The sequence below is a fragment of the Geotrypetes seraphini genome, chromosome 3 (assembly GCF_902459505.1).
Source record: "Geotrypetes seraphini chromosome 3, aGeoSer1.1, whole genome shotgun sequence".
NCBI classification, from domain to species: domain Eukaryota; kingdom Metazoa; phylum Chordata; class Amphibia; order Gymnophiona; family Dermophiidae; genus Geotrypetes; species Geotrypetes seraphini.
The window spans coordinates 321,650,059-321,672,461 of record NC_047086.1 but is presented as its reverse complement, the minus strand read 5'-3'; the positions used below and the strand labels follow the sequence as shown (position 1 = coordinate 321,672,461).

Below are 22,403 nucleotides of genomic sequence, written 5' to 3'. Positions count from 1 at the left end.
GACCTTTAGAACTATTCAGCTTTCCTCACAGAACCTTACACACACCTAATTCAGGTCAGAAGCACTGCTTTCTGATCCTTATAGCAGTGTTTCTTGTTGGGAGTACGCAGCACTGGCCACCGCCAAAGATACTGCCCGCCCATCTGCCAAAACTGCTGGCGGAGATCCTTCCTTCCTGACTGCCTCCCTCTGCTGAAGCTGCTATTGGAATGCATTCTGGATCAGCGTATGGGGGGGGAGGGTTCCCAGTTACCTACTTCAGCGGCACTTGTTGGGGAGACAAGCAGGCAGCAGTTCACACGCTGCACGTAGCCGACTCTGAAACCTTCCGACATCAGAGGGGCACAATTTTGGGACAAACGCTGAAAGGCCGGGAGGGTGAGGGGGGGACACGAACTCAACATAGAAGGAAGGGGGTATGAACATGGGACACAGAAGGGAGGGAGGGATGGAATAGAAAGGTTGAATTGTTGGGCATGAGTGTGTGAGTGAGAGAGAAAGAGATGATGAACACAGAGAAAGGAAGCGAAACATTGTTGGGCATAGAGAGAGAGGACTGAGGTAGAGATGGATGGGGGAAGAGAAAGATGAGAGGGAGAAATGTTGGCTATAGTAGTGGAGAGGGAACAGAGGGACAGATAAGGGGATGCAAAACAGAAGAATATTGGACATAAGAATATAAGAATTGCCACTGCTGGGTCAGACCAATGGTCTATCGTGCTCAGCAGTCCGCTCCCGCGGCGGCCCTTAGGTCAAAGACCAGTGCCCTAACTGAGACTAGCCTTACCTGCGTACATTCTTATTCAGCAGGAACTTGTCTAACTTTGTCTTGAATCCCTGGAGGGTGTTTTCCCCTATAACAGCCTCCGGAAGAGCGTTCCAGTTTTCTACCACTCTCTGGGTGAAGAAGAACTTCTTTACGTTTGTACGGAATCTATCCCCTTTTAATTTTAGAGAGTGCCCTCTCGTTCTCTCTACCTTGGAGAGGGTGAACAACCTGTCTTTTTATCTACTAAGTCTATTCCCTTCATTATCTTGAATGTTTCGATCATGTCCCCTCTTTTCAAGGGAGAAGAGGCCCAGTTTCTCTAATCTCTCACTGTACGGCAACTCCTCCAGCCCCTTAACCATTTTAGTCGCTCTTCTCTGGACCCTTTGAAGTAGTACTGTGTCCTTCTTCATGTACGGCAACCAGTGCTGGACGCAGTATTCCAGGTGGGGGGCGTACCACGGCCCAGTACAGCAGCATGATAACTTTCTCTGATCTGTTCGTGATCCCCTTTTTAATCATTCCTAGCATTCTGTTCGCCCTTTTCGCCACTGCCGCGCATTGCACGGATGGCTTCACTGACTTGTCGACCAGTACACCCAAGTCTCTTTCCTGGGGAGGTCTCTCTGAGTACTGCACTGGACATCCTGTATTCGTGATGAAGGGAGAGATGTGGCATGGTGTGGGAGAGGGGTGATAGGAGAAATGGTCATGGGGCTGGTGGGCAGTGGTGAAAAATGCTGCACATGATCCAGGGGATGAGAGAGGGAGAAATGTTGCCTATAGGGATGAAAGAGAGAGAAAGAAAAGTTGGACTTATGGAGGGACAGAGAGATGTTGGTTGGGGAAGGGAATGAGGTCCGGAGGAGAGAAAGCGTGCAGGAGGCAGAAAGAGAAATATTGGATGCACAGTCAGAAGGAAATGCAACCAGAGACTCATGAAATCACCAGACAACAAAGGTAGGAAAAATTATTTTATTTTCAATTTAGTGATCAAAATGTGTCAGTTTTGAGAATTTATATCCGATGTCTAAGTTTTGCACTATATTTGTCTATTTTTCTATAGTTGTTACCGAGGTGACATTGCATATTTTAAAGTCATCTGCCTTTACCTCTTTGAAAAAAAAAAAAAATTATATATATAAAAATATAAAATGATAATTAACATTTTCTCTGCGAACAGTATCCTTTGTGGGGAGGGGTTAATTTTGTGGTTATCATTATGTATTAATAAGATTATATTGTGTGTATATGAAAAATGAATGGAAGAAACTGCATTACAATTAGTACTACAGTAATCCCCCAATATTGGTGGGGGTTCCGTTCCAGGAACCCCCACGAATGTCAAAAAACTGCAAATACGGTTTTTAGGCAGGGGAGACAGGAGAGGGCAGCCTCACTAATCAGGAGCTACTTTGACACGCAGCTCTTGATTGGTGAGGCCCAACTTTAGTACAGGAAGAAGCGGTTGGAGCATACCGCAAGTGATTTCCTTCACTCGCAGGCGCTCCGGCTGCCCTCTCCTGCCTCCCCTTCGCAGTCAGAAAATACCGCGAATGACTGGGACTGTGGACCGCAAATTCACAGGGGAGCACTGTATTATGTGGGTAGGGTCTGGGGCGGAGCTTGGGCGGAAGTACTCGGTTGATATTTGTTAGGGGGTACCTAACTTGAAAAAGCTGAGAAATACTGCTTTATGGCAAGACCAAAACTCACTTTGTTTGTTTTAAACAGAACGTTTTGCTGTCTAGCTCGATGTTTAGACTTTGGCAGTCTCCTTGTGATATTGTGAATATCCTTTTTTTTAGTTTAAGAAGGTTTTCTTGTCTATTAGGGGTCTTCTCTTCTATATATAAGTTCATGTAAACCTTTTTTTTTTTTTCCTTCTCTTCCTATATTTTAAGTTCTTGTAAACCGTGCCGAGCTCCACAACATCCGTGGAGATGATGCGGTACATAAACTTAAGGTTTAGTTTAGTTTAATAGTTGGAAGTAGTATTATCTTTTTTGTCTCAAGAGTAGCTTGTTTATTTTCTTATTACTGTTAAGCCTGGTTTTGTACCATTTCCTTTCCGCTTCTCATTTTTTGGCTCTTAAGTTGTCAGTAAACCAGGAAGGGGGGGAGTTTGCAACAATAGTATTTGATCTCTCTGGTTGGTGCTAGGCTGCTGCTGTTGTCCTGGAGAAGCAGTGGGGACCACAACAGAAGAAGGGAAGTAAAGACAGTCTTCTACCTATGTTGAGAGCCTACCAAGAACCACATATCACCTTTGATATACAGTACATACCAGCTGTTGAGAACCTATGCACTAACACACAGACAGTTTAAGTCTGATTTGGGCTGAACTTAAATTTGAAGACAGCAGTATATAAAGGAAAACAACCAGGTGAAGATTTTAAAATTTGAAAGTGGACAAAAATGTAAATCTGGCATTGGTTCTGGGTTGAAATTACAGGTGTTATATATTTATATATTTTTTTTTATATACTGCTTATATCGTAAGCGGTTTACAGCCTAACCTGGGCAATGGGTTAAGTGACATGCCCAGGGTCAGATGGAGGAGAGCTTGGGTCAAACCCACAACCTCAGAGTGCTGAGGCAACAGCCCCCTAATCACTAGGCCACTCCTTCACTCCAAATTCTGAAAACATAATGGTTGGCATACTGGATACATATTGCATTGTAAAGAATGTGTTTGAATCAGAAGACACTCACCACCAATATTTGCAATAGATTCTGGTCCGACAAGCTGGCCTTCAAACAACCTCTCCGCCTTCCTTAATTTCAGATTCGGTTCTAGAACGCCACTCAGAAGGGGAGGTTCTTGGAAACTAGAAACAAACAGAAAATTAACGGTTAATATGTACTGAAAAAAATCTGAATGCTCACGTTATCTGACAGCAGAGAGGTGCCTTACATGAGTTATATCTAGGTGACATGGAGGGGCATTTTTTGATAGGATGTCCAAGTCTGATTTTGGATGTTTTGAGAAAACATCCATTTTCAAAGCTGCAAGACATCTGTCTTTTTTTTAATGGCCCAGTTTTGTCTGTTTTTGCCATTTTCAAAAAAAAAAAAAAGTCCAAATTTAAAATATCCAAACAAGCCATTTACATGTAGGAGGGGCCAGCATTTTTAATAGACTGGCCACACAGACATGCCAGCAGAACAGTGGAGCATCCTAGGAGGCACTGCTGTGAACTTCACATTAAGGGTGCCAGGTAAACATCTCACCATAGCCCCCATACGTTATAGGGCGAGCCCTCCAAAACTCCCCAAAAACCTACTCTACGCACCCGTCTACCACCCGTATGCCTGCAGGTACCTATATGGCAGTACAGTAGGTTTTTGATGAACTCGCACCTTTTCCACCACAAGTGTACTATTTAGGTTGGCATATGGGCCTGGGTCCCCTTCTCTACAGTCCACTGCACTGCCCACCAGGCTACTCCAAAGACCTGCTTGCAGCTCTACTAGGATTGGCCATAGTATCTTCAGCTGTCAGACAGATATGTACTGTTTCATGCAGAAATCTGCAGGGTGGGAAGGGGCCATATTTCATCCTTCCAGTAGTCATCTGATCAGTATGGGTACCTTTTTGGACCTTATTCAATTTAAAAACATGTCTAGCCAAAACATTCCAACTGTGCGCTGGATGTTTTAAAAATGTTTGATTGCTGCTGTAAAATGTTCAAGTGCAAAACCTGCCCTAAACCTGCTCAAAAATACACCTCTAACATGCCACCTTAAGATTTAAGACACTACCTATTTTGAAAATGTGCCCCTAAGTCACTGGAGGAAGACATCGACAAGAAGTGAGAGAGAGCAAAGACAGAAAAAAGTCAACTGCCTATTCTCACCACTAGGAGGGCACTTGCTCTCTCAATGGCTGGAATGAGCCAGAAAGACCCCTGTAAGCAATTGGAGGGTACTTTTGCAGTCAAAGAATAAAATGCTCCACCAGACCATTGCCACCAACCATTTTTGGATAGCGATTTAAGAGTGAAGCGAATTGTCTAGATTCCAGTCAGATCCAAGGGGAAAGAGGCCTGTCAGGAGTAGAGAGAAGCACCAGTTTTCCTGTAGCTTTACACAAGAACCATGAGAAAACTACACTGAGCTGCTGAATCATTACTGTTTTTCTGTTTAGTACCACTGAGAAGACTTCCAATTTTTATATTAAAAGTAAATAATGGAAGAATTCTGACTCAAATGAGCATTCAAAAGATGGCTCCTTGCTTGCTTTCAGGGAGAGGGGGAAAAGTGCTTAAAGCAGCACATATTAAACTTGTACTTTTAACCTGTACTTTTAAAAGTAAACATGACTGGCTTTCAAAAAGTTGGCTTTTACAGCAGAACCTTGGCATAATTTCAGAGTTCCCACCCTGCCCAGAAGGATCTTTCCCCATACTTCTTTGTGCAATCTCTTATCCTTTTTTACGAGGTGAGAGTTCAACATTTGAAATTGCAGCTGAAATTGTGTTAAGGATGTGTTGCAATGTGGTATATGAATACCCAGGCAGCTGCAATGAAGAGAGGTCGTATTTAAACCACAAACTGCTCTGTTCCAATAAGTAAAGGAATAGAAAAGCAGGGTTGTGATCCTGTAGCAGATGCTTTTCTTAGACAGCATAACTGGTGACACACACAATGGATTATAGGATCTGAGGCAGGTCTTGACTGGGAGACCAGGAGAGAATTGGATCAAGGAAGAGAGATGTGGTATACAGTGGTGCCTCACACAACGAACTTAATTCGTTCCAGGAGCAAGTTTGTTATGCGAAAAGTTCGTTATGTGAAACGCGTTTTCCCATAACAATACATGTTAAAAAAAATAATTCGTTCTGTAGCATAAAATATGCTAAGATGACATAAAAAAAGATAAATTTATCTTGTTAGAGCTGGTGTTAGACACAACTGGGGACTGCAAAGTCCAGGCAGAGGCTTACGGCTCTCTTTGACCAGGGGGGACAGTTGCCCTAGTTGCACTACCCTAACCCTATTCCTGCTATGTGTGACTGTGGTATTCTGTTAGCATGATATAGAGGGGATATATGTGAAGGGGAGGGGAGACAGGGGTTTTGTTGATCCTTGCTGTGTATTATAATCACCCCCCACATACTCCCCAGTACCTTTTTTAATTCCTCCCATCTTTCCCAGCCAGTGGCGTACAGGCCAGAAGCGCAGAGATCAGGAGCAATTCCTCTGCACGCCTGTGTGGGCCCATGCCGATCTCCGAATGGCTGCAGTTAGTTCTTGTGAGTCCCGCGAGAGCTGGCTGCAGTTAGTTCTTGTGAGTCCCGCGAGAGCTGACTGCAGCCATTCAGAGATCAGCGCAGGCCCAGGCAGTAGCACAGAAGGCTTGCTCTTGATCTCTGTCTGCGCTTCTGACTGGGAAATTTGCTAGACCACCAGTTCGAGTGAGCGGGTGAGATTAAAGTTGCAGCAGTGGTGGCTTTTTTAAAAAAATATGTGGCGGCGGGGGGAGGTTTAAAAATATGCGGTGGCGGCAGAGGCTTAAAAATATGCAGCAGCGGCGGCAGGGGGGTTTAAAATATGTAGCGCCACTGCACAGGGAGCCAGGCGGAGAGAGGGCAGTTAAGCGATGCAGCTCGGGCGACTTCGTTGTGTGAAACGAAGTTCGTTGTGGGAAGCAAGACCTGAAGTTCGTTGTGCGCAGCGTTCGCTGTGTGAGGCGTCCGTTATGCGAGGCACCACTGTATATAGATTTTAGCAAAGCCTTTGACATGGTTCTGCATAGATGACTAATAAATAAACTAAATGCCTCGGTATGGGCCCAAAAGTGGACTGACTGGGTTAGGAACTGGTTGACTGGAAAACAGAAGGTTGTGGTACAGAGAAGGACAACAAAAATTAAAAAGGGGAAGGGACAATTTTCCTAAGAGGAAAGGCTAAAGCACCTATGGCTCTTTATCCTGGAGAAAAGAAAGCTCAGGGGAGATATGATAAAGGGCTATATAATATTGAATGGAATAGAATAGGTAGATGAAATTTGCTTGTTTACTCTTTCCTCCAAAATACTAGTACTAGGGGCATACAACGAAGCTACAAGTAGTAGATTTAAAACAGAGCAAAGAAAAGGCACTTCATAAGCCCACCTCCTTCTCTTGGGAACAATTATCTCAGCGCAAGCTGCTTTAAATTCCCTGTTACAAGCGCGATACCATAAGACGACTGCTATTCATAAATATTGCCTGCAATGATTTTGGTAACATCTAGGAGGCTATTGGAAAAGTGGCCACCCCATACTTTCAATTCGAAAGGCAATCTATTATCCTGGGCAGAGGAGTTGGCCCAGTGTTTCTGCAATTTCTTTTGGGAGATGTACAGAGCAGGAGCACCGTTTTCATGGTGCGCCCCACCTGGAGTACTGCGTACAGCACTGGTCGCCATACATGAAGGACACGATACTACTCGAAAGGGTCCAGAGAAGAGCGACTAAGATGGTTAAGGGGTTAGAGGAGCTGCCGTACAGCGACAGATTAGAGAAACTGGGCCTTTTCTCCCTTGAACAGAGGAGATTGAGAGGGGCCATGATCGAAACATTCAAGATACTGAAGGGGATAGACTCAGTAGATAAGGACAGGTTGTTCACCCTCTCCAAGATAGGGAGAACGAGAGGGCACTCAAGTTGAAAGGGGATAGATTCCATACAAACGAAAGGAAGTTCTTCTTCACCCAGAGAGTGGTGGAAAACTGGAACGCTCTCCCGGAGGCTGTCATAGGGGAAAACACCCTCCAGGGATTCAAGACAAAGTTAGACAAGTTCCTTCTGAACAAGGACATACGCTGGTAAGGCTAGTCTCAGTTAGGGCACTGGTCTTCGACCAAAAAGGCCACCGCGTGAGCGGACTGCTGGGCATGATGGACCACTGGTCTGACCCAGCAGCGGCATCTCTTATGTTCTTAATTGATCATAGATTATCTTCATTCTTCTGGCATGACCAAGTTACCCCCCACCCCCACTGGAAACAGGTTACTGGTCTTGATGGACCTTTGGCCTATTCCAGAATAGCAACTCTTATGTTCTTATAGCAATTGGGGCTCTTTCTGAGGAAAAGGGTTGTTACCAGTAATGTGCTGAAGGTTTGATTTTTGGGCCAGTTTTTAACATTTTTGTATGCAATATTGCTGAAGAGCTGCCTGGTAAGGTTTGCCTCTTTGTGGATGATCCAATATCTGCAACAAGGTATACACCCCTGATAAAGTGGATAACACGAGGAAGGACCTAGCAAAGCTTAAGGAATGGTCTGAAATTTGGCAGCTAAAATGCAATGCTAAGAAATGCAAAAACCTGAGGGAATGGTAGGGGGGTGAAGCAACTATAACTGATTAGACTACTTTTCTTTGACCACCACTTTCCTGTTTTGGTCCAAATGATCATACTTTCTCAACTTGGACTACTGCAACTCACTATATGCTGGAATAAATACCATACAAATACACCAATTATAACTGATACAAAATACAGCAAATCAGGTTAATTTTTAGGCTCAAAAAATTTGATAAATTATCAGATTACTTTCATAAACTTCACTGGTTGCCAATAACTTCCCAAATATTATTTAAAACTTCCTGCATTCTGTATCGTGTACACAGCACTAACTCAGAGGTATTAATTCATATCTTCTCAGAATTCTACTTCTCTTCGGAAAGAATAGCCAATGCCTCGATAATAATTCTCCCTTCTGCTAGGGGAATCACATACAAATGGATATTCAGCTCTTTATAAACTTATATTGCTATTAAAATCTGGAACAAGTTTGCCAACACACACAAGAAAAGAATCCTGCTATCTAAAATTCAGAAGAAGCCTAAAAACATACCTCTACCACAGACATGTCAAACTCTGGCCTGCGGGCCAAATTTGGCCTGCGTGGTGATTAAATTTGGCCCGCGATCTGGCCCGCCGTTCTTTCCCGCAGCAGAGAGAACGCGTGAGGACGTGTGAATGGCTGGGGTCGGCACTGTTCCTCATTGGCCCTGGTGCTTGTCCATCACTGCTGCAACAGACGCCCGATTGGTGGGAGTGAGCATGCTCCATTTTCCTCCCTCCAGCGCCCTGGACTGATGACGTGGTATGTCGGGTGGGAGGAGGTGGCGACGGTAGCTACCACCCTTTCTGGTGAACGAGTCAGAGGTGCCTGGGTGCACCCGGGGAGGTGTTTGGGGGAAAAAACGCAGGCCTTTGTGGAGCTATAATGCAGAACAGAGCATTCATCAACCATATCGGCTTTGTCAGTAGGTATTAAACAAAACAGGCGACAGTAGGAATCCTTCAGGTACTGATTATAGGATGCTCAATTTTAGGATTCCAGAATGAGCTTTGTTGCACGAGGCCCTGGTGAAACAGTTTCCCTTGATTGTTTTCACATGCAGCACAGGATTAGTATAGTTTTGCTCTACATGTCTAGATTCACTATTCAGCCATCCTCTCGTGCAAATCCAATTAACAAGTTGTAACTGCTTTTGCCACACTTCTTAATTTTGAATATAAAGAAGATTTGAACAATGACCAGATGACAAAAGGTAGAAAAAATAATTTTATTTTCTGTTTTGCGATTACATTATGTCAGATTTGAAATGTGTCTCCAGCAAGAGCTGGTATTAGACAACAAGCGTGAACTAGGACCTAAAACAGAAAGGAAAAGCCTTTTATTATAAAAAATTTGGCCTGCAACTCAGCCTGTGTTTTAGATTTTGGCCCCTTATGTGATTGAGTTTGACCCCCCTGCTCTACCCACCCACCCATAGAACCTCACCCACAATAATACCTTTAGCTCTCATCCCTAATGCCTATCAGTTTGTAACAGATTACAGTAATCCCACTTGTCTACAACAAAACTATCAGCTCCATTCCAGTGATGCCCAATATCAAATCAAATTGTAAAAAATGTGTTGCTATTTGTCTCTACCTATATTGAACTCTTCAGTCTGTATGAGTTTATTGTAAATCTGATATGACCTCCAACTGTAAGTTCTCCCTGCTTCAACAAGGGTTCTCTTACTTGTGAATCACTTTGAACCTATGCAGGTATAGTGTGATTCATAAATAAAAAATTAGCTTAGTTGCTATATCACTGCGATAGTACTCGTAGACCTAAGAGCCTATGATTTCCCTCTCCTTTTCAAAAAAACATGCAGACTGGATAAACAAGTTAAAAGATCTAACAGCAGGAGAATATGGAAAGATTAGGAGCCGGATGCTCTAAAACAGGGATGCCCACACTTTTTTGGCTTGCGAGCTACTTTTAAAATGACCAAGTCAAAATGATCTACCAACAATAAAATTTGAAAAAACACAAAGCACACTGTATGCAGAGAAAATGTTAATTATTATTTGTATTCAGGGTTTTTTCAGGACGTCAAGGCAGATTACTTTAAAATATGTAATGTCACCTCAGTAACAACTGAACAAAAATAGACAAATATACCCCCTCCCCTTTTACTAAACCGAAATAGCGGTTTTTAGTGCAGGGAGCTACGCTGAATGCCCCTCGCAGCTCCCAACGCTCATAGGCTTCCTGCGCTAAAAAAACACTATCGCGATTTAGTAAAAGGGGGCCATAGTGTAAAATATACACAGCAGATACCAATTCTCAAAACGGACACATTTTGATCACTAAATTGAAAATAAAATCTTTTCCTACCTTTTTATCTGGTGATTTCATGAGTCTGGTGGCACTTCCTTCTTCTGTAAAGCCAATATCTCTTTCTTTCTGCCCCCTCCCCTTTTCTTTCTGTCTCTTTCTTTCTTTCTCTCTCTCTCCTCCTGCCCCCCCCCCCCAAGCCATCGCGCTGATTTCTCCTCTTCCCAATTCTTTCTATAAGCCCCCCCTCAAGCCATCACGCAGATTTCTCCCTGCTTCCCCAAGTCAGGCCTGGCTCGTACATTCGCCAGGCCCACAAGCCTTCACCTCCGACATCAATTCTAATGTTGGAGAGGAAGTTCTAGGCCAGCTAGGCAGCGATTGGCTGGCCCAGAACTTCATCTCCAACGTCAGAATTAACATAGGAGGTGAAGTCTTGTGGATCCTGCGCTTGTATGCACCTGGCCTGAATCAGGGAGGCAGGAAGAAAAAGATTGCAAAGGCAACGCAATCGACTCGCGTTGCCTTTGTGATCTACTGGTCGATTGTGATTGACCATTTCGACACTCTTGCTCTAAAATCACTTAAAATACTGTAGGTCACTATGATGCCAGTAAATTGTCCAATTTCAAAACGTTAATCGATGTTGAAACAATTTTGAATGCAAATGAGTTTCTCGGTGGTCCGCCATAATCCCTTCCAATCGGTCATTGGAGAAAGTGACCGACACATGTGCAGAGATGGCAGGGGAAGCCCCGAAGCAGCCTCCTGCCTCTCAGCTATTCGGGGCAGGAAGAATAGGTTTTGGGGTTTGTTTGTTTGTTTGTTTTTTTTGGGGGGGGGTAAATGGGCACAAATTTTGTGCTTCCTCTCCCCAACCAAGTGTAAGGTAGGTCATGTGTTCAGAATGATATAATACTTCAGCCACATGCAGTAAGATTAAGATCTTTAAAATAAAAAATAAGGCGAAATTTAAGCATACTCATAATTTCCTTTCCTTTCCTTTAGTAGGGCTGTACCATCCTGCCAGCAGATGGATATAGAGAAATAATCTTTCCTAGTGAGATCACCAGTATAACACCTTGGTGCTCAGTGAAAAGCTCTAGTATTTCCTTACATCCAGCAGATGGTAGGTTGTTCAGGCTTGTGATCCTAGGTTGAGATCTAGCTCCCAGCAGCACAGGTTGATGCATGTGGCAGGTCCCCACAGTGACAAGCCATACACCTAGTCCAGTCCATGAATCTGGCAGCAAGCCTAACGGGCACTCCTTGTCTCTCCCCCCCACCCGCTACCTTTAAAAAAAAAAAAAAAGTATCCCTCACTGCCACTTCTCAAACACGTGAAGCCATCCATAAAATCCTCAGAAGTGGTCTTCTGAACGTTTTGTTGATTATTCTGAGAATATTTTGTCATCCAACAATATACAGATCCTTGTGAATAGTCTGGGTATCTTGGTGAAACTTCTTAATGCTTCAATTTGCCTCTAAATTGCTCCAGGGCTTTTTGAGATGCAGTCAATTGGATGAATTGTGTGTTAAGTTCATAAGACAGTGTTATCTACTCAGTTTTCCAAGTAACCTCAATATTTGTTTCCTGAATTGTCTCTTCTATTAACACCAAGAGGTCAAGGGAACACATGTGTCGTGTCGAGGTGGAAAACGACATATTCTTTCCTAAGGGACCTTCAGTCACAAGGGGGCACCCGCTCAAACTCAGAGGAGGGAGATTTGGTCTTTAGCAGAAAACTGTGACTCCAAGACCCGCTCCCAGTGCTTTTGAAAAGAATAAGTAATGGGTAAGTGGCCCCTCCAATACTGATACATCACAGAGAGCGGTCTAGGGACTTTCTGCAAAAGCAACCACAAATTCTCTATGGGTTCCCGTTCAAGCGGAAACCTGGAACCCAGCCCTGAGCCTGCATAAAATGTCTGATCTGAAAATAAGCTAAATAGTCTCCATCAGGTAAGTCATATTTCTGCTGGAGCATGGCAAAAGGAAGGAGCCCAGAGGTCCCCAATAAGTCTCTAAAGACATGTATCCCCCTTTGAAACCAGCGATGAAAAATCTGATTGTCCTGGCCCGCTGGAAATTGAGGCTCAGCCTGTATATTAGCCAGGGAGAACACCAAGGCTCCACTACCCAATTTAGTACGCACGTGGGTCCATATCCGAGCCAAATGTTGCACAAAGGGGTTAGATATGCTTTGAATCCATGGACTCTGCGAACCAGATGCCCACAGCCTATATTTCAGAAGCTCTGGGCCATCGTACTGTTGCTCCAACTGCACCCCACTTTTATGGACCCCTAATTCCCAGTCAAGCACCAACTTTATCTGCGCCGCCTGAGCTTTCCAGTTTTCTATCACTCTCCGAGTGAAGAACTTCCTTACGTTTGTACGGAAACTATCACCTTTCAACTTTAGAGAGTGCCCTCTCGTTCTCCCTACCTTGGAGAGGGTTAACAACCTGTCCTTATCTACTAAGTCTATCCCATGGCCAAACAGACATCCCAACACAGCAATAGGATACCTTAGAGGGCACTGCTGTGAGCTTTACATAAAGGGTGCCATATATACATCTCACCATATACCCTTTGTAATTTATGGCGAGTCCCCCAAAACCTACTATACTCGCGTACCACCCCAATAGCCCTTATTGCTGCAGGTGGCACCTATATGGCAGAATAGGGTACTGGTAGGCTCACACTTTCCACCATAAATGTATTGGTTAGAGTGGCTTAGGGGTCTGGCTCCTCCTCTCTATTGCTCACTAAACCACCCACCAAGCTACTTAAGACACCTCTGTGATGTTCTACTAGGCTTTGCCATACCAAGTGCTATTATTCTACAGACACGTATGTACTGTTTCATTCAAAACTTGGGGGGGGGTTAGGGGGGTCTGTGAACACTGGGGGAGTGTGTGGGGGCCTTTACTTTGTCTCTGCAGTGGTTATCTGATCACTCTGGATACTTTTTGGGCACTTATACCTGTTTTTACATCGTCTAACTCACAATGTATAAGTTCCATCCAGGAAGTCTAGTAAAACATTCGATTATCCTTGCTTAATGTCTAAGTTTAGGTCGGCCCACATCCTGCCCCAACCACTTCTCCAAGTACACCCCTTTCAGCTCTGGGTGCACAGCAGCATTCAGAGACCTAAAAAGTCCCACCCGATTTGAATCAGGTGAATCGATTCGAATCAATTCAATTTTAGGAAAAATCAGTCTCCCGATTCGATGGCCGTCCCTTCCCCTTGTGCCTTCCTAAAGCAGGAGTGGCAGCGCTGCCTCTTGCTGGCCGTCCGCTGCCGCTCCTGCTTGAGGGGGGAAGAGTCAGTCGGGAAAGGCCTGAATGTTTCCCCAGCTTCCTCACTCTTACCGGCTTAAGCTAATACGGCAGCCTGCAGAATCACTGGTGCTATAGTGATCCCTGCAGCTGCCCGTCATTCTCAGCAGCACGTTCTTTCTGCTATGGTCCCGCCCCTCGTCTAACGTCAGGGTGAGGATTGCGGCAGAGGAAATGTGCCGCTGAGGATGATGGCAGCTATAGGGATCACTATAGCACCTGCGATCCTGCAGGCTGCCATATTAGCTTGAGGTAAACGTGGGGAAGCTGGGGGCAGGCTTTTGCAGCAGGAGGCAGGCCTGTGCAGAGGAAGGAGTAAGAGTGGAGGGGGAGATGCCAGACCTGGGGTGAAGGGAAGAGAGGTCAAGCCAAAAAAAGGGGGAGGAAAGCAGAGGAGAGATGCTGGACTAATGGAGAGAGGGAGAGAGAAATGCAAGACCACATGGGGAAGGGTACAAGAGGGACAGATACTGCTCCAAAGTAGGTGAGCAGGGTGCAGGATGGCAGGAGAGATAGTAGGAGAAAGTCTGTACCTGGGGAAGGGGATACAGGAGGTAATGAAGAGAGAAAGAAGAAGCTGGATATGGGGAGAGATAAGATGCTGGGCATGGAGGGAGCATAGGAACAGGGACACAAGGGGGACAGTACTGGAGAGGAAAATAGGGACACGGACACAGAAGAGATATGCTGGATGAAAGGGTAGTTGAGAAAAGAAGAGATGGTGGGCCTGTGGATGGTGGGGGTCCATTGCTGCAGCTGAAAGGGGATGGAGATGAACAAAAGGAAAGATGCCAGACTTCTGGGGGAGAAAAGGGAAACAGAAGTGGAGGACAAGAGATGGAAGATGGATGGTTAGCACGGAGAAAGAAGAAAGGAGAGCCTGATCAGAAGACAACCAGACCAACATGGGACCAACATGATTTGAAAAATGACCAGGCAACAAAAAGGTAGGAAAAATAATTTTATTTTCTGTTTTGCGATTACAATATATCAGATTTCAAATGTGTACCCTTCCAGAGCTAGTGTTAGACCGCAAACGTGAGCGAGGATTTAACAGAGAGGAAAAGTATTTTTTGTTTGTTTAAACCACAGAACCAGTGTGGGTAGGAGAGGGCAAAGGGGGTGAAGAGACTATAAAATTAACCCACCAGGATGGTTGAGAAAAAAACCCCCACCCAATCGGGCAGAAAAATCGAATCAAAATTTTTTTTCCTGCATCGGGCAGCACTACCTAGGATACGTCTAAAAAATAGGTTTATCGGCACTTGGATGACGTGTCTTTTAGGTCATCCAAGTGCCGACTTGGGTAGGTTTTCAAGACGTATTTACGTTTTGATTATGAGCCCCAAAGTCATTAAAATACCATGGATTTGGTGCGTTTTGGCACAGGAATAAGATACAGTAAATGAATCTTGCCTTGATGAATTAAAATTGCATAACTAAAGGACAAAAATGGACCGATAGTTGTAGAAAAGAGCTCTTCCAATTGGGCGACAACGTTCAATAAAATAGCATAATGTGCACTGCCAAGCCACTAATTCTATTGGGAACAGTAGAAAGCAGTTCAAAAAATAAACCCAAAATATCAGGGAGGTTATTACTAACACTACAAAACTCCTGCCTTCTCATGCACTAACCTTTATAATATAATAAATATAGAACATACTAAGAGGGGCTTTACTACAAATGCCTGAGCATAAATATGAGGTCTGTTCAAAAAGTTCTAGGACCGTTTCAATTGCACGCAAACGGGGAAGTTCTTTTGAGACGCACTAGGTGACGTTGAATAACTTGAAACCTCACGAGTAACCTCCTTTTTTCCCGTTTGTTGATATCTGTTTTCATCTCCAAGCTACAGCAGTTTTTATGAAAGTGTGTTTTTGTGATTGGCTATTTTACATCATGTACGACCTCAATGAGCAGCACTACAGCATGAAGTTCTTTTTTAAATTGGGTAAGACCGCACAGAAACTTAGGAAAATGTTAGAAGTAGTTTATGGGTAATATGTCATGAGTCGCGGAAGGAGTTTTCAATAGTATTCACGTTTCAAAAGTTGTTGTGAATCAGTGCAAAATGATTCGCAAACTGGAAGACCATCACCATCAACTGATGATGATCATTTTGATCAAGTAAGGGTTCTTGTGTGCGCTAATCAGCAATTATCTGTTAGAGAAGGAAGGAAGGAAAGCGATCTGACACCACTGAAGCAAAATTCAACGCAGCAACTTTTGGCGATTTCTGAAGATGGGTTTAAGGACTGTTCCCAGAGGTGGAAACGACATTGAGAAAGTGTATACATAAGGAAGGGGACCCAATGGAATAAGATTGTTTAATAAGTTTGTATAAAATCAGTCCTGATTTTGAAACGACATCATATGAATATAACAATTTTGTGCCTAAATTACAGTCCTCTCTCCTTAATGTGCCAAATAAGGAAACTTTAGTGTGGCAAGTTCGAATCAGTTCTCAAATCCATCAAAATAAAAAATCATCCAACCTGAGTTTAATACATTAATATTTGTTCCAACTCCACCATGATTCAACCAGCAATACTGTTGCTCTAAATACAAATCTGTTTCATAGTGAATTCTTCATCTTTGGGTTTTGTTCTAATCTCTGCCGAAAGTAACCTTTACCACAAAATCAAGTGTATAATTTAAGATTTATTATATCACCATGTCTGAAAACAGGGCTCCTTTTACGAAGCCACGTTAGCGGCTTCAGCGCGCGTGATTTTTCATCACGCACGACTTTTCATCACGCGCTAACCCCCACGCTAACAAATAAACTAGCGCCTGCTTAAGAGGAGGTGGTAGTGGATAGCACGGTCGGCGCTTTAGCGCGTGCTATTACGCGCGTTAAACCGCTAGCGCGCCTTCGTAAAAGGAGCCCACAGTTAGAGACAAACTAAATTTAAGAAATTGAGAAAAGAATTCCATTAATAAAATAGGAAAGGAAGCAATAAACAAACCCTCAAAAGAAACACACTCATTCACCAAAAAACACCTAGCTGCAGCATCTAATATAATAAAACGGTAAGCCGCGCATGCGCACTTCATATGCGTGCGTCCGTTTTCCGTGAGCTGTAGCACACATAGGAAGTGCGCATGCGCGGCTTACGGTCTAGCCTCACGCAAGGCAAGACAAGTGGCATGCGCGCTCTTCCCTGCTCTCCACCGCTGCCGGCCGCTAGCACCCCCTGCCCTCTCCAAGCCGGGACTGCAGCCAGTCAACGATCGCCTCCACAGCGTGCGAGAGGAGAAGGGAGAGGGCTGAGGGCTGTCCCGCTGGCAGCATGGCTCCGATCCCCTTGCGCCGCAGCAGCATCGACGACTCCCCCCTCCCGCACCAACTGCTGCTGCTCCTGTTTGAAGCGGCCTGATGAGGTTCGCGGCCGGCTGTAGCGAACCTCGCAGGCCGCTCTCCACATGAAGCACATTCCCTTTGACGCAATCGCGTCAGAAGGAACATGCTACCATATGGAGAGCGGCCTGCGAGGTTCAATACAGCCGCCCATGAACCTAAGCAGGCCGCTTTGAACAGGAACAGGAGCGGCAGCGGCGGAAGGAACCATGGATGGATGGAGGGAGGTAAGAACGGGAGGGGAAGCCAAAAAAGAAGGGCCCTGGAGCAGGCAGAAAAGGGAGCTGTTTTGGTGGGAGGGTTGTGCTGAGTGCACGAAGCAGGCAGGCAGCCATTGCACAACAGGGGGAGAGGCAAAGGGGGCTGCTTTGGGGGGATAGTTGTGCTGGGGGCCGATCATGGGGGGAACAGAAAAGGGCCACGGAGCAGGCAGGCATGGCACAACAGGGGGCCAGAGGGAGAGCGAAAGGGGGCTGCTTTGGGGGGAGGGGTGTGCTGGGGCAGACAGCAATCAGGGAGGGGGGAGGAACAGAAGGGGGGCCACGAAGCAGGCAGGCATTGCACAACAGGGGGAGAGGGAAAGGGGACTGCTTTGGGGGAATGGCTGTTCTGGGGGCAGAAAGCAATCATGGGGGGGGGCATAAGGAGGCCACAGAGCAGGCAGGCATGGCACAACTGGGGGAGGGGGAAAGGAGGCTGCTTTAGCAAGCAGGGGGGCCAGGGAGACAGACAGAAAGAAAGACGCACAGACAGGGGACCAGGGAGAGACACAGACACAAAGAATGACAGACAGACAGCGTCCAGGGAGAGAGAGAGAGACAAATAGAAAACAAAACACAGACATACAGACATCTTCTCTAGCACCCGTTATTGTAAACAGGCTTAAACACTAGTATGGCTATATTTCATCACAAAAAAGGGGATGAATACATCAAAACGCCTCCCACTGGAAAACAGTGGAGGCCATAAAGTTCAGAATTCGAGAAGACTCAGGAGAGATTAAACATAGTGAACCCCTAGTTGCACGCAAAAAGGTTAAGCTAATGATTAATAAGGTCTGTGATATTGCACTAGAAAAGAAACATGAGTAATAAGATTAGGCACCACCTACTTTCCTTTATAAAAAAAATATTACCATAGCAGGGCAAATGTAACTATCTCTGGGAAAAGTGATTGAAGTCACCGGAAACCAAAAATAAGGTTTTAATAAATTCTGCTAAAGTAAACAATTTGTAATTCAACAGACCAGACCCTATACTTTTATCTGAAAAATTTTTTAAAAAGTAGTAACAGAAGTTCAAACATGGAATTTTTACCGACTGCTTATGGACCCCAGGACATAGGGAGAAAAAAAAAAAAGTCAGCTACTCAACATTTTGGATCAGCTATTTTAGTCACCTTTTCCCAGAGACGGTCACACATCGGCACAATATTGAATTGCGAGAGGTAGCCCAGCCCAGCCAGCAGCAATCTTGGATATTCAAAGCCAGGGTCGCTAGTGGCTCACAATTAGCCAGCCAAGCTAATTTTTATCCGCTGACCAGCTACGGTTAATGCCTTAATCAACCAGTCAATGAAAATCAAGTGTGGCCAGCTATGCTGTGCGACAGCCGGTCACTAGACTGGCTGGCAAGCCCGATATTCGGCGGCTATCTCCTGCTGAATACTGGTGGACAGCCAGCCAAAGAGACTTAAGCCATCCGGGATCCTTTCCTGGCCGGTTAGGACCCAATGACTATCAGGGGGCTATGTGCCTATATTTTAGGTTTAAGCTGGTGAAACGCTTGCACTTTGCATACTATAAGCTCTCAGCTGTACAGTAATTCTACACACACTTGTGTGTCCTACCCGCATTCCACTTGTGTCTGCCTACCTTCAAAGTGTACACATTCATATTTAGGTTCAATTTTATAGAATAGCACATAGCCCAATACTAACATTTTTGCTAATAAACCAATATTCTGGTAATTTTTTGTGTGGTCTTAGTGCCTTCCTTATAGAGCTACCCTCAGAATATTTCAGTATATCATGCAACTCACCTTAAATACTGTGGTTCTATCGGACACTCCAGGATAAATATTGCTGCTAGCAGGGGAAGTAGTACCAGCAAAGAGAGAGCCAAGAAGGTCACCAGGAAAACCTTGCCACTGTATGTACTAGAAGGAAACACAAAAACATTAAGGACTTGCCAAAACATTCCTAAACAAAACCCAAACCACCATGATTTACTATTTACATACACTTGGCATTAGGTCTCTTGCAGAAAAGGAAACAAACATTCATTCCATTATCTAGTGGGCTTCAATAAAGTAGTGAAGAAGGCATTTTCTAGAACGTGAAACAACAACAAAGACTGATCAAATGAAGCTAAAAAAAGATGGCTCAAATGGAACATGAGAGAATATTTTTTTCATAAAAAATAGTGGACCTCAGTAACAGGGAAAAACAAAGGCTTAACTGAACAATCCATTTTTATTGAGCAGCGAGAGAAGAAAAATGGATTTAAAAATCGAAAACAAGACAATTTTATAAACTAGCATCATTCTAGAGCAGGGATGTCAAAGTCCCTCCTCGAGGGAAGCAATCCAGTCGGGTTTTCAGGATTTCCTCAATGAATATGCATGAGATCTATTTGCATGCACTGCTTTCATTGTATGCTAATAGATCTCATTCATATTAATTGGGGAAATCCTAAAAACCCAACTGGATTGTAGCCCTTGAGGAGGGACTGTAACACCCCTGTTCTATTGATATGAAATCACTTAGGTGCTAGGTGTTTTGGAAAAAGACAGCACCCCTTTCATAGTTTCAAAATACTCTACAACTCTCTAAATATTATTACCTTTGAAAATACATTAGTCCAACCTTTATTAGGAAACTCCCTTAGCAAATGCTTTGTGCCATAGGCCTTAACTTGTCACAAAAATTTAATCACAACTTTATCTTCTTCATTGACCACCATTTTGCTAAAATAGATCTTAATGGTTGCTTCCTGAATGACGACATTTTCAAAACAGAGCATAATCCAGTTTTTACAGCATCTGGCAGTATCGCCCATTAATAATAGTAAAAGATTTTTACTAGTACATTTTTTTTGGGGGGTGGGGGGTTATTTGGAAAAATCTTGGAGGGGTCCTGTTTTAATTGGACACTATGTATAAAGTGCCATAGTACCTAACTACAAGGGGGTTGTATGACTGGGAACATGGGTGTGCGTCTTCCAGTTATACATATAGAACATACTAAATTACACGCATCGTTTGGTTATCTACTTAATCTGCAACGGCATGGAGTAAGAGGACACTCCTAAATATGGGCGCATCAATGACGACGTATGCTAGTACACTCCCCCCTCCATATTTGCGGGTTAAGGTTTTGCGGCGAGAGGTACATTTTGTAGACAATCAGCTGGTGCCAGCGCCTTTCCTCGCATCTTCCCTTCTTGCACTCCCCCCCACTGATGTCTCAGGGCCCATCTGTAGAGCCTTAATGCATATCGACATGATGATGTCACACATGCACGTGATGTCATCATGTTGACATCCGCACACCTCCAGATGCCTCAAGTCGCAGCCACTCTGTTTAGTCTGCCAAGTCTTGACAAAGTTTGAGAGACACTGCTTTAAAGTGTAGTTTTTTTCTGTGCGAAAACCCTTATATGTGTGATAATATTAGCACATGAAAATCCTTTGTAAACTGTCACTGAGAAATATAGCTTAGCTTACTGCACGTTTCTTTTTCATCTGCTTTGTGCTACACAAATAAGCATAGACAGCAGAAAAGGGTGCATAACCAAAAGCCACAGCTCAACCAACTTTTGATCCCAGGCACCATCATAAACTAGGGAACTTGGGGGGGGAGCACAGATGTAGTTTGGTTTGTGTGTGACTCCCCCCCTCTCCCCAAGTTGTTCCAATTAATTGTGCATCTGTCCAATCGTGTCCTGGCAGCATCATCTTTGGAGGACCAAAATGCCCACCCCTGGAAATCAAAGGAGGGAATTTTGGGCTTCCATAGATGACATTGCCAGGACAGCTACAGAGCTGGATATGACTGGAGAGAACAAACCAAACTTCAATGTCATGTACCAAGTCGTGTTCTTCAAATACAAGTGCTTCTTTCTGAAGTTGAAAAACAAAAGGGTCAGAAGGCAGTTAAGTCAAAAGGAAATATAGTGCTCTAGAGGCAATGTTGTGACATTACCTTTCAGGGATTAGCTTCATCCCAGCCCCCATTACAACCAAACAGTGACTATCCATGCCTAGCAAGGAAAGTACAGTAACTGCATTAGTCAGTCAGGGGTTGGCAAATTACAGTAGAGCCAGCCCAACGCCTTAACTTCTGCACCTGATGACCTTACTCTTTTCAATCCCTTGCCAGGTTCGTACTTCAGTGAGAAGCTATGGAGTGCTAGCTCTATGCTGGAACATGTTTACAAATAACAACGCTAGAAAAAAAGAGTTTATTTGTCTCAATAACGAGACATATTAGGTCCTTAATTTAAAAAATGGGCTGTGGGCGGCTGGGCGCGCTCTTGACTTCTGCAAACTGAGGTTTGAAAGCGTGAAAACCAAAGCTGGAATTCCTATGAGCGTCGGAGCTGTTCCTGCCGCGGCTGGCGCTAAAAAACGCGCTAAGGTTTTGTAGAAGCAAGGTGGGGGTTGGTATGTGAGGTACACAAAAAAAAAAAAAAAACAGAGTTAAGGGCCATATGGTTTCAAAGGCGAAGAGAAAGCATAATACAAACGCTGCCTGCCTCTTCCGCCCCTCTGTATTTCAGCAAAAAGCCGCACCGCCCGTACACCACATGGTGCCACTCCCTCCAACCCAAGCCAGGCAACGGATGCACTTTTTCCCAAGCTAAAGATTCAGAGAAAAAGAATCACTACAGGCTTTTAGTAAACAACGGGATGCCACCACCGCATCACCGCGCAGAGAATTACCTGCGGTCCTTAACGTTGCGCGCCGTGGCCTCGTCGGTGACCACCTGCGGCCTGATAGGTCGGCGCTGCCTGAGCTCCGTGTCGTTCATACCGCCCCGTGTTCTCGCGACGAGAAGGGAACAGGAAAAAAAAAAAAAAAACCACCCCGCCGGGCGCCTTAGGCAGCAGCTAGCGCGCGCGTCTGAAAAATGACCGTCACCTCCTCGCGGCTCTTCCGAAGCCCTGGAAAGTACAACCTCCGCCGCACGCTAGAGGGAAAGCTAAAAAAAAAAATACAAAAACGTCCGAACGTGGGGGCGGTGACACATTGTGACGTTTCAAAGGCGACGTCTGCGATTGCCGAATAAAAGAGCCCTGGAACACAAACAAGC

At 44.6% G+C, this 22,403-nt stretch overlaps 1 protein-coding gene across 2 annotated transcripts in view; it reads right to left on the bottom strand.

Moving 5' to 3' along the window:
• Positions 1–22,188, bottom strand: part of APMAP (adipocyte plasma membrane associated protein) — a 64,096-nt gene extending 41,908 nt beyond the window's left edge. For both annotated transcript variants that reach the window (XM_033937884.1, XM_033937885.1), the window contains exons 1-3: positions 22,033–22,188; positions 19,129–19,245; positions 3,485–3,600 (exon numbers count right to left, since the gene is read on the bottom strand). In XM_033937884.1, coding sequence (XP_033793775.1) covers positions 3,485–3,600; positions 19,129–19,245; positions 22,033–22,121 — 322 coding nt within the window. In that variant the 5' untranslated portion in view covers positions 22,122–22,188. The remainder of the gene's footprint in view (positions 1–3,484; positions 3,601–19,128; positions 19,246–22,032) is intronic.
• Positions 22,189–22,403: the final 215 nt, after the last annotated feature.